General features: G+C 39.9%; 2 protein-coding genes across 3 annotated transcripts in view; one reads left to right on the top strand and one right to left on the bottom strand.

Annotated features, from left to right (window-relative positions):
- Positions 1-3,860, bottom strand: part of LOC149324032 (ATP-dependent RNA helicase DHX29-like) — a 36,397-nt gene extending 32,537 nt beyond the window's left edge. The window contains exons 1-4 of the mRNA XM_089495642.1: positions 3,587-3,860; positions 3,030-3,103; positions 2,629-2,742; positions 1,422-1,551 (exon numbers count right to left, since the gene is read on the bottom strand). Coding sequence (XP_089351768.1) covers positions 1,422-1,551; positions 2,629-2,742; positions 3,030-3,103; positions 3,587-3,794 — 526 coding nt within the window. The 5' untranslated portion in view covers positions 3,795-3,860. The remainder of the gene's footprint in view (positions 1-1,421; positions 1,552-2,628; positions 2,743-3,029; positions 3,104-3,586) is intronic.
- A 1,550-nt stretch (positions 3,861-5,410) lies between these two features.
- MTREX (Mtr4 exosome RNA helicase) overlaps positions 5,411-18,294 on the top strand; it is a 56,645-nt gene continuing 43,761 nt past the window's right edge. For both annotated transcript variants that reach the window (XM_089495603.1, XM_089495610.1), the window contains exons 1-12: positions 5,411-5,566; positions 6,410-6,547; positions 7,153-7,219; positions 8,223-8,285; positions 9,974-10,086; positions 10,598-10,772; positions 11,430-11,520; positions 13,086-13,210; positions 13,912-14,010; positions 15,430-15,532; positions 15,665-15,796; positions 16,962-17,041. In XM_089495603.1, coding sequence (XP_089351729.1) covers positions 5,436-5,566; positions 6,410-6,547; positions 7,153-7,219; positions 8,223-8,285; positions 9,974-10,086; positions 10,598-10,772; positions 11,430-11,520; positions 13,086-13,210; positions 13,912-14,010; positions 15,430-15,532; positions 15,665-15,796; positions 16,962-17,041 — 1,317 coding nt within the window. In that variant the 5' untranslated portion in view covers positions 5,411-5,435. The remainder of the gene's footprint in view (positions 5,567-6,409; positions 6,548-7,152; positions 7,220-8,222; positions 8,286-9,973; positions 10,087-10,597; positions 10,773-11,429; positions 11,521-13,085; positions 13,211-13,911; positions 14,011-15,429; positions 15,533-15,664; positions 15,797-16,961; positions 17,042-18,294) is intronic.

Below are 18,294 nucleotides of genomic sequence, written 5' to 3'. Positions count from 1 at the left end.
AACACAAATTAAAATACCATCTTCAATCAGAGTGCCATTGCAGATTAGCCAGAGTACACGACTAGCATGACTGCAGATTTCTAACAAATGTTAATTATGCTAGAAAATTCCTTTTCTCATTTGGTACTTGTCTATACTGGTAGAGAAGACATGCACCAGAGTAAACAAAGACAGGGAAAAAAACAGGGGTTTCCAAGAAATCTTGGAGTGCCTCCAGTTCTTTTGGCTATGTGGATAGCTGGATGAGGTCCAATTTGACCAATCTAGTTGTTCATATGCCAAGAACCACGTCAGCCCCATAGGGATGCAGATAGGGAGCCTTGGTGGCACTGTGGTTAAATGGCGGTATTGCAGCAACAAGGTTGTGAGTTCGATTCCAGGGCTCCAAGGTTGTCTCAGCCTTCCTTCCTTTCATAGGTCAGTAAAATGAGTACCCAGCTTGTTGGGGGCAACTGGCTAATAGATTGTAAACTGCTTAGAGAGTGCTCAGTTCATTGATAAACGGTATAGAAATGTAAATGCTATTGCTATCCCCCTTGCCCTCCACTTAGTAGCACAGGAAAGGGGAATGGATCCCCTTTGGAGCTGCCACCACTACATCACCGCCTGATCAGCTCCCAGCAAGTGCCCAGCCAGTGTACTTGTGCTTCTGCTGAGGTCAAAATGGGGTGACCTGAAATCAACAAGGGGGGGTAGAGTACCCTCCCCATTCTAGATCATATTGTTGGACGCCTCCTAGAAAATCCAGCCATGCAATCAGGGGGATGGGGGTGGGTTGAGATCACTGACTGTGACATTTCCAGGAGGCGTCCAGCCATGCAATCTAGATGGGGCAAAGGGTTGAAATTGATGGCTGTGATGTCTTCTGGAGACATCCAGCCATGTGATCTAGGATGGAGGGTTTCCTATACTCCACACGTTGATCACACAGGTGCCCCATTCTGACCTCAGCAGAAGTGGCAGCACACTGGACAGACATCCTGTGGGGCTCCTGCCTGTGAGGAAGTGGCAGGGCATCTCTGGAAACAGGGGACCGAACAGCAAAGGTGATGTAGTGTTAACTGGCTGGCCCGTATGGATGATGCACCATCTCACCAGATTTGACCCAGTGCATGCAGCTGTCCTTGTGGTCAAATCAGGGCCAATCTGGAGTATAATATTCCAGACCAGCCCCAGATTGAGCAGCTAGTGTAGACAAGCCCTCAGTCTCAGTTTCTTAAGCAAAATTCATGCTAAAATAGACCAGCATGGCTATGTTTTCCAATACTACTTTATAGTAACACAATCTATAAAAGAATCAATATATGAATATTTTAAAAACACAGTTTCAATTAAATACAGGCAGAATCCAGCATTGCATAACTTCACTTCTCCTTATACAACAGGAATCCTGCTCCCCACCCCTTTGCCTTGATATTTACCATCAGACAGGTTTAAGCACAACCAGTCAAGCGCAGAATGTAGATCACCACCATACAAAATTGTATTTTTCATAGCTTCTTCAATGTCTTCAGTCTTGAAAGAAAATCCTTGCAAAGCCATGTACACGTCCTAGAAAGAACAATATTTCTATACTTACTACAAATACAAAAAAGAGAGAGAAGAGGCAATGTAGGAGAAGCACATGTAAGATTTTTAGCCTCTGATCATTTGCTAGGATATGTATTAATGTGTTTTGAACACATGTCCCCAAATAATCTTTTAGGAATTAGTGTTTGTAAAATACATGTTCCTATATAGACAAAAGCAGTAAAGTCCTCTGACCATTGAACAAACAATGGTGTTTTTTTGCCTTTTCAGCTGTGCAATATAAGTCATATAAGTTAAGGAAATGGAATGCAGGATCCATCCAAGGTGATCATTAGCTGAGTTCCAAATTTAAAAGTGCAGGACCAGCTATAAATGCTAAAGGCTTTTCCAATACAAAATTAATGCACTGGTTTACAGACAAAAACACTGTCAATGCTCAAATCCTACACCACAACAAAGCACTATTCCCATTACATTACCAAGAACGGTTTGATAATGATAGAGAAAATTGCTTAAAACATTTGCTCTTTGTAGACACTTAAATTTTTGAAAGCGAAGAACCTTCATTTGTCTGCAGGAAATGAGGGGAGCAGTGGAGGACAGGAAGACTTGCCAGTGTCTCAATCAAAGGGCCACTATGCATCAATGTTGACTCAAGGGCAACTAACATCAGCAATAAAGGCTGTTAACAGCAAGTGACAGGAGATTTCCTCTTAATACAGAAGGATACATGATTCCAAGATCCGCACCTAATGTAAACTACGGGAAAGTGACACTTCATTATTAAGGTATTCTTGATAATGCCTTTTAAAAATGAGAGTCTATTTGTTGATGCTTTCAATGACTCTCCTCCCTTCCAACAATTTACTTGAGCATTAGAAGGTATTTCTTGGTACTTTAAAGTGTAAAATTGTACAATCTTCCAGATAAACATAAATGTGTGTAGTAGCAGGGAGTGAGCAGGAGAAAATGACACACATATTCATATTGAACAAGATTTACCCCAAAAATGGGGAGAAGACATAAGAAGGAGGAGGGAGATGAGGGCAAGCAATACATTTCTGTGTATTGGAACAAGTGGGAACTCTTATACTTTACCTGTAATTTTTTAGCAGTAAGTCTTCTAGAAATCATTCCCTTTTCACCACTTTGTCTTTTATGTTCATTGATTATGCCAATGATTCTTTTTTCTAAGTTACTGTTAATCACTACCTGTGAACACAAAAACCAGTTATAATCTTAGGATGATGGTGCAAATTGTTAGCTTAAATACATAAAGTGCTGCATAAAAACATAAATCCAATTATATATATATATATATATATATGGGGCCATAAATCAGCTCTTTCGTATTTCTACATAGAGATAAATCCTCTAAATTTCTGTGGGACTGAGGACCAAAACAACAACAACAACAACAACAACAACTCACATGAAACATTTCCATTCCAGACTTGTGTCATGAAAGCGCATCTCTTCCGAATAACAGGCAGCCTTACCTTAAGAATGGATTTGTCTGAGTTTGCAGAGGCACCGCAATCAGCGGAAGAACCCAAGCTGTACGTTTTGGGACCTATATAATTAGACAAACAACTTTTTAACCATTTTGACAGAACGTGACAGGTGTCACTCTCACGTAAGGCAGCGGAAAGACAGGGAACCCAAGCTCATGCATGTTCATTCGGAAGTAAGTCCCAGGAGTGCAAGAGGGCTCACTTCCCATCGAGGGGGGCTTGCAGGGAGAGAAGGGTTTTAAGTAAAGACTGAACCAATAACAATAACAACAACAACAATAGTAATCTATCTGCCATAATAAGACTGAGGGGGCCTAGGGCTGTCTTCCTCAGGGAAGCATCCTCCCATTGGGGCGCATGAAGAGGAAAGCGACTGCCCTGGCATAGGTTCATAGCATTGATTATCATTTAAAACCCCTGTCGTCCGCCTTGGGTCCCTCTCTGGGAGAAAGGCGACCTACAAAAGAGAATAATAATAGTAACAGTCTGTGAAAGCACTGAGGGCTGAGCTTCCTTCCTTCCTTCTCCGCAGGGAAGGATACCTTGCTTGAGGCGGGGGTCCTTGAGGGCTGAGCTCGGGCGGGGAGACGCTGATGCCGATGCTGCCTCCTGCCTCTTTCCGGCGGCCTCCCCGGCTGCTCCTGCTTCTCCCGCGGCGGGGCCCACCGCTTTGGCCCGGGCGGCGGCGACTGCGGCCGGGTGAACCGCCCCGGACGCCGCCGCCTTGTGCTTCTTGTTCTTGCCGCCCATGACTACCTTCCTTTCCGCTCCGCTCCGCAAAAGACCACCTCGCGCCGGCCGGCCCTCGCACCACTCGGCTTCCGTACGCTCACGCAACGAAACGCCTTCTCCGATTGGCTCGTACTCAAAAACTGGCACGCCGTGACGCTGACGCCGTTAAGCGCCCACTTCCGCCCGGAGTTGCCAACACATCGCACCGCTCTCAACTATGGTCAAGCGTGCCTTAGGAAGAGCTCCTCTGCCCTCGCGGCTGGGATTCGGAGCTTGTGACTGCCACCTACTGGCGGTGGGGGAGAAGTGCCTAAATTGATGTATTCCCAAACTCTAGTCATCCGGGTCTTTTTTTTGGACTTCATCTCTCAGAAACCTCAGCCAATGCTCTGGGATTCTGGGAGCTGAAGTCCGGGAAAAAAAATACCTGGAAGGCCAGAGTTTTGCTGGGTGCTATGCCAGACAGATTAAAATGATTATTGTAGTTATTAATCAGTATAATAATTATGATACTCTAAATAATAATAATAATAATAATAATAATAATACATTGATAATAATTCATATAATAAAATAACCAATATATTATAATTATAGGCAGGGGACCTTAGGAGTCTCAGGTGTCCAAAACCCACTGCAGAAATAATCCAGTTTGAGATCGCTTTAACTGCTCTGACTCAATACTAGGGAATTCTGGGAACTGTAGTTTTGTGAGACTTTTAGCCTTCTCTGCCAGAGAGAGCTCTGGTAATGCCACAATCTTCTTAAAGTACTTGATATTTTGGCATGTAATCTGCTTTAATTGTTGTAGTCATTTAATTCTGTTTTAATGTACTGTTTTTGTATGGTTTTAATGTTGTAAGCTGCCATGGGTCCCAGAATTTGGAGAAGGGCAGGATAATAGATAAATAAATAAATAATAAATATAATAACAATAATAGACAAAAAGTAATACATAATAGTAATAAAGCAATAAATAATTAAATAATAGCGACAAATAACAATAATGCAATAATATAATAATAATAAATTCAATAAACAAATAAATAATAGTAGTAGACAACAACAATAAATATAATGCATAAATAAGATGATAGTAGTAAATAAATAATATAGTAATAGAATAAAATAATGATAGAAAACGCTAGTAATAAATAAATAAATAATATAATATAATTAATAAATAAAATAATAGCAATAAAATAAAAATAATAAAACTTAATAGTAACAAATAATGATAAATAATGATAATATAATAAACAAATAAAATATTAGTTATAAGTAAATAAATAATATAATATAATAAATAAATAAAAGCAATATAACAATAATAAATATAATAAATAAATAATGAAATGAATAATAAAATATAATTAATAAAAGAATAGCAATAAAGTAAAAAATACTAAAATAATAATAATAATAATATGATTAATAAATAAAAGAATAGTAATAAGATATATAATAGTCCTTGTCTGTCGCATAGAACCGAGAGAGCCAAAGCGCGTGCCTCTTGGGTTTCCTATCTCTATGAGGCGACGGTGACGTCGGGTGTTTCCCGGAAGTTCGGCGTGCGCGCTGCTCTCCGTATTTTCGTAGTTCTGTGAGCGTGCGCGCGGTGGCTGCCGGGAAGCGGAGGCCGAGGCGGAGGCGAGCAAGATGGCGGAGGCGTTCGGGGACGAGCTCTTCAGCGTGTTCGAGGAGGATCCCGCCGCTTCCTCGGGCTCCAAGAAAGCCAAGGGCGGCCCCGAGGCAGCCGCTGCCGCTGCTGCCCCTGAGGGCAAGGCCGGGTGAGGGGGCGGCGCCATGGCTGGTCCCTCCGCGGACCTTCAGGCCCTTTCCGGCCGACGGAGACCCTCAGGCCACGCTGCGAGGAAGCCCCCCTCCCCCCCAATGTTTGTGGCGTAGGGACTCCATCCCAAAACCCTGCCAAGGGCGATGCCCTTCTGGGGCCAAGCAGATGCCCAAGAGACATGGTCTAAGCTTTCGAAGCGCCACTTGCTGCAGCTGCTCCTCCTTCTTCTTCTTCTTCAACGGGCAAGGTGTTAAAAACCATCCCGGAGAAAATTGGCTTGAGAGGACTTGGTCCTCCCCTTGTAAATGTTTGCAAGTGTGACAGGGAAGTGAAAGCAAAAGGCCGGCTTCCTGACCTCCTCCCGGGGGAATGCTGAGGCAAAGCCAGGGCAAACAGTCGCCCAGGCCACAAGCGTCAGAGCGGGCAGAAGCCTGGACCCTCCTCAAGACCTCTCCCACCTGCGGAGGCTTAGGCTCCTTTGGCTTCCATCCTCCTGCAGCCAGAGTTTCACCACGTTTCAGGGTCTCTCTCTCTTGTGCCGTGTATAAGGGCCATTGCTACGCAGTAGTCCCCAAACTCTGCCCTTGAAGAGGTTTGGACTTCAGCTCCCAGAAGCCTCTGCCTCGTTGGCCAGCCCTCTGGGATTCTGGGAGTCCCAAGTCCCTTAAGGAGCACGGTTTGGGGCCACTGCCATAGAGAAAGGGATGAGTAGGATGCCAGCCCTCTGGGGCTTCCTCCTGCCAGCAGGATTTGGATCGGCCTCTGTATACTCTATGGACACCCGCTTTGCTTGGTTGACCTCTACTCAAAATTACCCTTTTTGATGTTTGGGTTTCAGGAAGAGATCCAATGGCAAGTCTGCAGCAGCTGCGAAATTCCCAGCAAAGACTAAAAGAGATGAAGAAGTTGATCATGTAGACCTGACCGTTTTGGGGAAGAAGCCAAAGTTGGAAGATTTCACCACGGAGGATCTCAAGTAAGAATGAACTCTTTATATGAGTTTGCGTTATTATTATGTAGTTCTGGTTCTGCAGATAGAGATGGTTTCTGTATAGTAACTGTACAAAAGAACATTGCCATAGACGCTGTTGTTCTGATGTTCAAGAAGTGTTGTAAATATCTGCAAACGTAATATTTCTTTTACCAATATTCTTAAGAAAGGGTGTTTAAAAGGCGTTTGCATAACAACTCTGTCAGGACATGGCAAAGCTGGAAATCTCGTCTCGCCAGGGTTGTTGAAACCAGCTTTTAAGTAAATTTATGGAAATGTAATTTCATAGTGATAATTGCATTATATGATTGAAATTATGGATGCAGTTTTTCATACTGCTCTGTGCCTGAGACAGTCGCCATGAGGCCCAGGAGAGAAAATGATGGTAAATTGCCTTGCAGTCTTGTAACCTGGTTGCTAAATTTTACTCACTGAGTATGGTTTGCAAATGCTAATCATGATAGCACTCAGCTAAAGTAGCATCTGTATTTTGTAGGCTCTGGTCACAAAGGCATTACAATTAACTGGTCTCTGTAACTTCATCATGTTTGTAACCGTTTGCCAGTATTAATCTATAGTTTTACTTTCAGTTTGACAGATCTGATGCCACAAGTAAAAGTGCAGGCAGTAGAAACTGTTGAAGGCTGTACACATGAGGTGAGTGTCATATGGGTGGTGATGTCTCTTTTTAGTCTATGCGTTACTGTATGAATTTCCTGGCTTTATATGAAGCTTGAAAAAAGTTAATTTTTGTAGTACAAAAGAGGAGGATTCTGGGAGATAAACTCTAAAAGTATAGTGCTTCCAAGAGCAGATTTTATCTCGTTTGCCTTATAAAGAATATACACACTGACATTTTATTAATTTGTTGCAGAAAATCCATGCGACTGCTTGCAGATATATAGAATTTGTGAAAGAACTGCATAGTATGGCATTTTAATCATTTTTTTTTAAATTCAGCATCTAAAATACATTTAAAAAAGCCCTGTTGATCAGCCACACAGTAACATCTGCCCTCCTCCACTGGTACAGAGCATCAGTATGCCCAGTAAAACACTGGTAAAGCACAACCATTCCTCCCCCCACGTGCCCCCTTTGCACACACCCTTCACCTCATGCCCCCTTTTGGACTGTCTGGTTTGTGTATGTTATATGTATATCCATTGGAGATGTCACACTGTCATTTTTTGGCATTGCCACCCCAACTGCTTGCGTATGCCAGCTCCGTCCTTTTTAATGCACACCTGCACTGATGCATTTACATGCAGCTTTAGGGTTAGGATTAGGATGAATTGCTCCTGTGTCAGGGCCTTTATATGCAGGGTTGAAGGTGCACATTTTCTCCCTTGAGTCAGACTTTTGCAGCTTTTTTTACTCCAGTTTTTAGCCCCGGAGTGCAGCTTCAATCTACTTTCCTCCAGCTTTGGAGGCATGCATCACCTAAATGCTCAGCCTTCAAAGCAGGTGGAAACTTCTTTATTTGGCCCATTTGTTTCATTCCATAGTCTGTTTATTCCTTTTCAGTAATGACTACATCTAATTCTATATCTTTTCTTTTGTATGGGGGGATGTTGGTTTAAATGCAACTTCAAATTTACATTGAGTAAACAAGCAAAGAAAGGATTTTATTAAGAGGCTTAATTTCTTTTTTAAAAAATAGGTTGCTCTTCCTGCAGATGAAGACTTTATAGCCCTAAAGCCAAGAACTGGAAAAGCTGCAAAGGTCTGTAATTTGGAAGTTTCCCCATTTAATTGTATAACTAGCAGAGAAGAATAGTGAGTGTGTGTTGGACTGTGGCTGAGGTGTATCATACAGGTGTCTCTTTAGTAATATAATTTTATCTCACAAGTCCTGTGGGCATTATTTATGTGCTCTTAAATATCTTGTTGTTTTTGATATTGTGTGAAAGCTACAATAAAGAATTCAGCTGAGGCATATAGGTTGGCAGAAGTTGGTCTAGTGCTAGAGTCTGCTTTCATTATGCCTTGATAGAGTTTTTTTTAGTACAGGTATACCTCAGTTAAGGAAGTCAATGTGTTCCAGAATTACCTCTTTAACAGAAATGAATGAATAGGGATAGGTTCCTGCACCACAAAACAAGAACATTTCAGTACGTTTTTGCAAACTTTTTGCTGTTCATGTCTTCTCAGTAAGGGATTTTGGAAGCAGCTGCTGTTTACCATGCCTGTTATGGGTAAGCACACACAACTACAGCTGTAGTTGGGATTCAGCTAGAGCAGAATCCCCTCATTTCCTAACTCAAGCTTTTACTGTATTATTTACTGCAGACATGCTGTTGCAACCCAGCACTATAAGACTGTGGTTTTCCAGCCCCTCCCTCACATCCTTCCAAAAATTTCCAATTAGCAGAGGATAAGGAGAAAAGGAGGGAGGCTAGGGGAGCTTTAAAAGACTGTAAAAAGAGTTTCTTTGTTGGTTAATTCAGATAAATGCCTACATTTATTTATGTATTTATACATTCATGTTAAGTAAGCTGTGAATTTTCAAGAAGGGGTTTAGAAAAGAACAGAATTACTACTATGGTAGATTTGGGATAGTGAATCCTAAAATTGTATCTCTAAAACTTCAGGCTCTTGAATTTCAATTGTTTCTGCCCTATTTGGGAAGCTAAAACTTATTCCAACCTGGCATATCAGCTCTTTTAAATATTATTTGTATTACAGTTGACAGGGATGTCCATTTCTAGAGTTTTAACAACTACATTCAGTTCAGCATTTCAAATGACAGGCAGCAAGCAGGCAACATGGACTCCATGGTGGTTTTTTGCTACCAGATTCCTCTCATATCCTTCAAATGGGAGGAAACGGGCCGGGAAAAAATAGAATTTTCATCCTTGGGAGGCTTCAGGAATAACAATTCCCCTTTAAAACAAGATGTGTGACCTTTCTGCACCTACCCCAACCTCGTATCCCCTAACAGGAGTTTGACAGAATTACGTAGACATGAACTGATATTTTCTGTTTTGGGATGGAGTGGGCTGGTATGGCCGATGGAGGGTTCTGGAAAATCTCTGGACCTCTTGGGCCTACCTTTTCCTCATCCATGAGGTATGCAATTATTTGTTGTGCCAAAGCACAAACTCCTTCAAAATAATTGCAGCAGAAGTATGCCAGTTTGTAGTGGTTAACATTAGCTGTGTGATTTCACATACTTTGTACTCAAAAATATATATGTCAAGATGTTTTCTAGATTACAATTATGCTCCAAATAGAATGGATATAGATAATAAGAAACAGTTATTTATCTCTGCTATATTAAACATTTAAAATGAAGTTAAGTTGTCTTGAAGGTTTATTACAGTGTCACTGAAAGGTGAAATGTTATTTTTCACATTGTACAAAGAAAATCATAGTGTTTAAGGAATGTTTGACGGTGTGCATTCTTTACAGGAATATCCATTCATTCTTGATGCTTTTCAAAGAGAAGCTATTTTGTGTGTGGATAATAATCAGTCAGTTTTAGTGTCTGCTCATACATCAGCAGGAAAAACAGTGTGTGCAGAGTAAGTATTTTTGTAATGCAATATTGCTCCCCCAACCACCTTTTAAACAAACATTAGTAAGGGAGACATGCAAAAACTGTCCACAAGTAACCAACTCATCTCTGGTTGTTTTTTTAAAATTGATTGTTGCCTTTCCAATTTTGTTGCTCAGGGCTATTCATTTCTTTTCTCCCTGGCACAGGGAAAGAATACAGTTACTTCTGTATTTGCGTGGACATGTTTGTAAACAATGTATGGCACACAGTATAGTCAGCTCACACCATACGTGGGTTTCCCTTACATGGCTTTCAGCTTATGCTGAAGCTGCGGTATAATTAAATGAATGGTGCATGCGCCCCATTGCTTTCAGTGTTGTTTATATCATTTGGACTTTGTTGGATTTCATTTTATAAACTAAGAATAGAAAGTTATTCTTGTATTTAAAAATATAACTTTTTAATAAAAATTTGGACATATAGTATAGAAATGTCATCTCTTGCAAGTATAATGAATATGTAATTATGAACTGCAGGTATGCCATTGCAATGGCTTTGAGGGAGAAACAGCGTGTGATCTTTACCAGTCCAATTAAAGCGCTAAGTAACCAGAAATATCGTGAGATGTATGAAGAATTTCAAGATGTTGGTTTGATGACTGGAGATGTCACTATCAATCCTACAGCATCTTGCCTTGTAATGACAACAGAAGTATGTTTTGCTGCTAATTACCTTGTATTTTTTCTCGCTGTTTGACTGTTAATGTATTCTGGGCATGTCTACTGAGAAGCAAGTTCTCTTGTGCTCAGTGGAGCTTATTGTTTGGTAAATGTGTTTCAGATTGCAGGCTGGGACATCAGTTTGTGATGTGAAAGACATACAAAGAGACATGTAGGAATGATATTGAATTGACTAATACTGATGTGTTATGCTGAATCATTTTTATTTCTCCTCCTCCATTGGAACCTTTCTGGTCTGTAATAGAAATTACTATATAGTTATTTTTATTTACCACTCATTAAAGGTCCTTGAAACTTTGCTTTGGATCCTGGATATCTTAAAAATGTTTAATCTAGATGCCTCTTTCACAGTGCTTAATTAATTTGGTTGGGTCAGATCTGTCAGAATCGCATATGTTCTGCCTGTTCCCAACCCAGTTCTGTTGGCCTGCACCTTCTAAACAGGATGACACCAGGTTAGGGAGAAAATGTGCTTTTTGGCCCATGCTTACAACCCCCACAACTGGGTCTAGCTCTGTGTATGTAGCTAGTTTAGGAAAGCACTGTCCCGTGTCTCCAGCAATCTTCTGTTACAATTCAGATGTGTTTGCTCAGCACATCATTTGCACATTTATTTTTTCTATTTTAGATTTTGAGAAGTATGCTTTACAGAGGTTCTGAGGTCATGCGTGAAGTTGCTTGGGTTATATTTGACGAAATTCATTACATGAGAGATTCAGGTATTGTGTACTTGTTTGTTTATAGCTTTACAGTGGGCCCTTCTTCTTAGTGGGCTTCGAATCTGCAAATTTGACCACCCATGGATTGCCATGCCCCATATTATTCAATAGATGTGATCTGCAAGCAGGATTCAGAAAAGAAAGGGTCACTAGGGACCACATTGCAAACATGCGATGGTTAATGGAGTGCACCAAAGAATTCCAGAAAAGAATCAGCATATGTTTCATAGACTACATCAAAGCATTTCATTGTATAGATCACAAAAAGTTATGGAACACACTCAAAGACATGGGGGTGCCATTGCATTTGATAGTCCTCATGAGGAATCTGTATCAAGGACAAGAGGCCACCATCAGAACAGAATTCGGAGAAACAGAGTGGTTCCCAATAGGCAGAGGGGTCAAGCAAAGCTGCATCCTATCACCTTACTTGTTTTATTTATATGCTGAAAATATAAGAAAATCAGAATCAGAAAAAGGAGGAGTGAAGATGGAAGCAACATTAACAACCTAAGATATGTGCATATATATATTAGATATATTAGAAGAAATCATTCAGGAATTGAAACAGTTAATAAGGAAGGTCAAAGATGAAAGTGCAAAAATAGGTCTGATGCTGAACATAAAGAAAACAAAAATAATGATCACAGAAGAAATACACAAAGTCAATCTAGACAACAAGGAAATTTAAATAATTAAAGAATTCCCATATCTAGGCTCAAACATTGACCAGAATGGAGACTGCAGTCAAGAAGACTAGGACTGGGAAGGGCAACTGTGAAAGAACTGGAAAAGATACTGAAGAGCAAAGACATACAACTGAGTACTAAAATCAGAATCATTCAGGACATTGTATTCCCAATTACTACGTACAGATGAGAGAGCTGGACAGGGAAGGAAGCAGACAAAAAGAAAATCAACGCATTTGAAATGTGGTGCTGGAGAAGAGTACTTAGGATACCATGGACAGCCAAGAAGACAAACAAATGAGTTCTTGAACAGATCAGACCAGAGCTCTCCCTAGAAGCTAAGATGATCAAATTGAGACTATTGTACTTTGGCCACATAATGAGAAAGCATGGAACACTAGAAAAAACAATAATGCTAGGAAAGGTAGAGGGTAGAAGAAAGAGAGGAAGACCACAGACTGGATGCATAGACTCGATCAGGGGAGTTATGGGCAAGCCCTTGCAGGATCTGGGCAAGGCAATAGAGGATAGGGGTTCTTGGGGGATGTCCCATCCACAGGGTCGCCATGAGTCAGAGCCAACCCAAGGGCAACTAACAACAACAGTGATGTGAAAGTGCACATGCTGAAGAGTGTGCATTCACATCACTGCCACTGAATAATATGGAGTGTGATTGTCTGCATTTTTTAGCATCAGGATGAGGTGGAACCCATTGTTAGAGAGACCATTGTATTTATTAATTTAGACTTTCGCCCCTCAGATGGGCCTCAGGTTGCTAACAATTAAAAGGGGAAATGTTCCTGAAATATAGTGAAGAAAATTACAAAAAACCTAATAGAAATAATGTATAGTTGCTTGTGAATTTTCTCTTTCTAGAACGTGGTGTGGTATGGGAAGAAACCATTATTTTGCTCCCAGACAATGTTCATTATGTGTTTCTTTCTGCCACTATTCCAAATGCACGCCAGTTTGCTGAATGGATATGCCATCTTCACAAACAGGTAAAATTCCATGTTTCTAATACCTTTTACTTTAGGTTTAGATATAAGAATTGTTACCTACCTAGAATAGTTGGTCTTGGTGTTGAAGCTGAAATCTTCTGAGATGCTGAAATTAAGCAGTATCATACAAATCGTTCATTGTTTTACTGTGCCTTCAAGTCGTTTCCGACTTACAGCAACCCTATCATTGGGTTTTCTTGCCAAGATCTGTTCAGAGGAGGTTTGCCATTGCTTCTCCTGAGGCTGAGACCATGTGACTTACTGAAGATCGCCCAGTGAGTTTCATGGCCAAGCTTGGACTCGAACCCTGGTCTCCAGAGCCGCAGTCCATACTCACTTCCTTTTATTAAATTAAGTGGTACAGAGATGTCAGTGAGAAATGATTCGGTTAAAGCTTCATGTAGCCAGATCCTGTGCATATATGAAAATATTAATTTCAACACAGTTTGTTTTCAAGTGAGTGTGTATTTCAGCCTACCTTTAACTGTCTCCATCTTAGTAAGGGTTTAAATTCTAATTGCGGATTGCAGAGAGTGGGGCTTGGCAGTCCTTTGTCATTCACTTTTTGTTTTCCCTAGAAAATGCTATCTTGGTCACACAACTCAGCTTGTTGTAAGGCTAAATAAGAAAGCTTAACAATTGCTAATACAATTTGTATTATTGTATTAAAGCACCTTAAATGTTGTATTTTTCTCTTCCAGCCTTGTCATGTGATCTACACAGATTATCGACCCACTCCTCTGCAACACTATATCTTCCCAGCAGGGGGAGATGGACTTCACCTAGTGGTTGATGAAAACGTAAGAAGTTACTTGTTGGGTTGGAATGGGTGATGCCTTTACTCATAATGTTCAGAATCAGGATGTGGAATGAAGAATAAGAACCAGATCCAGAGAACAAGTAGGCACATTCACAAATTTGCAGCTAGGACTTCTTAACATTTTAATTGAGCATAATATGGAACTGCTGCACACATCTTAGGAACTTTGTCCAAATAAGCTTTTCTTAGCTAATAAGCTTTACATGTGTGTCCTACAAGAAAAATACATTTTTGCTTATCTAATTTAGGTTAAAATAGTTAGCTACCTTATACTCAATCAGTGCATTAGTCCTTCTAGCCCACTTTTGTCAACTCTGACAGTGGCTGCCCAAGAATTTTGGCAGGATTCTTTCCTAGCTCTCCCTGGCAATAATTTAACTTGGGACTTTCTGCATGGAAGTATATACTTTACCACTGAACTGAAGTCCCTTCTTCACCTTTGTGCCAAAAAAGACACTGAAGTCAGTGGTATATTGCAGTGTGGATTGCTCCTATCTCTGGATCCAGACATCATCCTCTTTTCTGGGATATTTCCTGTTGTTATTTATCAGGGTTCTCTGGCAATTGAGAATGCTCTCATGCATTTGTTTAGCGGTTTTTGTTGTTGTTTGTTTGTTTGTTTGCTTTTGCTGTAGTCTAGGAGCTGTGTCTACTTCTGATTTTGATTTTTTTTTTATGTATATTAAGGAATGCTGTAATGCTGTTCTTTTAAAATATAGTCACATTTTTCTATCCTGTTTGCTGTAATTTTATATAAAATTTTATTTGTGAGGTTTTTTGTAATAGTAAGAATTCAGTCACTAGGTTTCTGAATCATTTTTTATGTAACTACCTTGATACTCTAGGTATCTCCATTGCTTTGATTATACTTTCTATGAAATAATGATAGCGAATTTCCTGATTTTCTCTTCTCCTGCCTTAAAAATTCCTAACTTCTTTTCATTACAAAGACAAGTCTAAAGACATGAGGATATGTCTGCTTAAACAGCAAATGGGTACAAACTGGAATGGAACATGAGGACATGATGGCTAAAAAATGGGAAATAGATTCACGTCTAAAGCACATTGCAGAAATAATCCAGTCTGAGGCCGCTTTAACTGTCTTGGTTCAGTGCTAGGGAATCCTGGGAGTTGTAGTTTATTGCAGCACCAGACCCCTCTGACAGAGAAAGCTAAATGTCTCACAAAACTACAGTTCCTAGGATTCAGTAACATTAAGCCAGGGCAGTTAAAGTGGTCTCAAACTGGATTATTTCTGCAGTGTGTTTTGGCCCTTAGTTAATTTAAACATGGATCCTCCAATTCATAGTGAAATCTCAGATTTTGCTAACAGATGATACAAAGTATGTAATGCAAATCAAGCCGATAAAACAAATGCTAATGGTCACTTTCCATCCAGGGTGATTTTAGGGAAGATAATTTTAACACAGCTATGCAAGTACTTCGAGATGCAGGTGACTTAGCCAAAGGAGACCAGAAAGGCAGGAAAGGAGGAACAAAAGGTGAGTTTTAAGTTTTTTCATAACATGTGCTGCAGAATAAGCAAGACAGTGCAGTTTCTGCACTGCAAATGAAATTTCTGTTGTCATTGCATCCCCGCAACGTAAACGTCTTGCTGACTGCTGTCTTCATAGGTCCCTCCAATGTATTTAAGATTGTAAAGATGATCATGGAAAGAAACTTCCAGCCTGTAATTATATTCAGTTTCAGTAAAAAAGATTGTGAAGCATATGCACTTCAGATGACAAAATTGGACTTCAATACAGGTGTGTACTAATCACTTATAACTGAAAGTTTGTTTTTAGTTGGCATTGTTTCTGATCATTAGCTTACTTGTTACACAGTGTGATGAACTGCTGTTTGAGTTAAAAACAACTCTTCTGCCTCTATGGCTTATAGAACGTCTATGTTTGATCCCAGCTAGCATCTTGAAGTGCTGGTTTTATTTATTTTTGTTTTATATAGTGACTTGTTCTGTTCTGTGCATTTCTTGATTGCATTAGTCTTACAGTTCTAGCTAAAACAAATGTAAAAACAATAGTTACTTGACATTGCCAATAAATAAATATTACAAAGTTGTTTGCTCTTTTCTCGGGAGCTCCTTTTGGATCATATGGGGCTTCTAATTTTGGCATTTTGCTTTGCTGATCAAATAAGCCAGTTCAGTGTAAAACTGTTTCAGTAATTGGCAGAGTTTGAAAATACAGTGTTGCTCAGCTCATTTTCCACAGTAAGGAGTTGTACTTGTCATACCTCCAGAAAAGCTTTAATTGAAAATACAGGAGAGCAAAGCATTCCTTTAATGGCTTCTCTAACAGTGGTGGAGCCAATTTAGTGGGATCCAGTGCAGTGCATCCTATGATGGAACTTCTGTCTGTTAGTGGAATTCGGAGTGGGACATTTCTCTTCCTCAGTTCAGCCCTTGAGTAACCCCAAACCATCTTTATGAGCTCTCGGACTCAGAAGCCAGTTTTCAGAGAGTACTGAGAGCTGCTTCGGTGAAGGAGGAGAAGACAGTTCACTGTGTTGATACCATGCACTAGCATAATGTTGCCCATAGGCCCCAGAGTTTAACAGAATTAAATAAAGGTCTCAACTAGAGTTGCTGGCCATTAATATTAAATATAGTTAACATGTAATGGACTGCTATAAAAACTAATTAAAGGTGCCAGAATTTGGCTCAGTTATCTTTTCTCTAAAATGTGGCTAAAGGGATCTTAAACAAGCCTTGAAAAAACATCTTGGCTGTCCAACATGGCGATAAATTATCAGCTTATCTAATGCTCTCATCACCACAGCTGGATTAGTTTCTTTTGTACATATATCTTGTTACAGTTGATTTCTAAATGGAGCTTTAGCATCCCATAAGTTACAGGCATGGCTGGGGTGTTTTTGAAGAAAAGTAAATTTTTGTATGGTTTTTTCTTTCAGATGAAGAAAAAAAGATGGTTGAGGAAGTATTTAATAATGCAATTGACTGTTTATCTGATGAGGACAAAAAACTTCCTCAAGTGAGTACCCTGAAATAATTAAGATTGTGTGTACAAGCAGAGGTGGTCAAAAAATAGATCAAACTAAATTGTTAGACATGAGCAATTTGTAGTTGATCAGCAAGGGTTTATAGCCCTCAGTTATTTAACAATATAAACTACAGTAAGGCCAATGAAACAACCAGAAATTAAACCGTTTTTCCTACTGAAAACAAATATGCATTCTGTTTCTTAATTCTTAATGTGTGATTCCTCCCTCGCTCCATTTAGAACTCAGTTCTGGTTGATAGAGCTGAGGTTCAAGTGAACAAAATTATCTCATAAACATGGTATTTGCCCATCTCTGGTGTATTGTACTGGGGTTATTCACATGTCACAATATGTATATGAGTGACACACATTTTTCTCGGCCATGAAGTGACTATATAAATGTCAATCCCTATATTGCTCTGTAAAATACAGAGTGCTTGTTACACCAGTTGATATTCCATTGCCATTTCTGCTACATGTGCTGTATGCAGGTGGCTGTCATCCTGTATAAAGTGAAACTGGGCCACTATAAACTATACAATCCAACAGAAACTTCTGTGGGCGGAATGGGGTAATTTATATGAATTTTCCCATTCTGCAGCCATCCTTTTCTACCTCCTCTGTAGCAGATTTGGTAAGGGGAGCAAAGAAAAGGAAGAATCAGCAAAAATGGCCTTCCCTCTGTTCATGGAAGCTTTCTCTGGATCAAAGAGCCTTCTGTTAAAGGAAGGACACAGTTGGATACAACCCAGTATGATGGATATTCTCTTCCAGTAGGTCATAGCTGTATAAAACTCCCATATGGCAGATGGATGCATTGCAGTGTTAGGTTTAGCTTGTAAACATTTATAGCTTCTAAAACTTGGCTTTCATGTATTCTGGGGTGGGGAATACAACCTTAGAGTATTACAGTATTGTCTCTTTTGAGGGTAGTACATTAAATTGGGCTTAAGTTCTATGGCCACCAAAAGTTATTCCAAACATCTGGTTTCATCCTGTTGCTCATGAATGGGTTTAGAAATATAATGTTCTGAATGATGTAGAATGGCTGGAGATCAAATCTAAACAATGTAGACAAAACTTTAAAGGCAAAGTTTAACAGACATAAGGGTTTTATCCATTGTTTTATATGAGGCTAAATCCACAAATATCACTACCTTACCAAAAATTGTTGGTAATTTATGTTGTCCACATTTACATGCTTACATTGGTCATTTATGGCCTTTTTTTTAAAAAAAACCTAG

This window comes from Sceloporus occidentalis, unplaced genomic scaffold (assembly GCF_023333645.1).
Source record: "Sceloporus occidentalis isolate IW3139 unplaced genomic scaffold, rSceOcc1.0.p SCAF_1, whole genome shotgun sequence".
NCBI classification, from domain to species: domain Eukaryota; kingdom Metazoa; phylum Chordata; class Lepidosauria; order Squamata; family Phrynosomatidae; genus Sceloporus; species Sceloporus occidentalis.
Note: the sequence above shows the minus strand (reverse complement) of the source record. Positions and strands in the feature narration are given on the sequence as shown.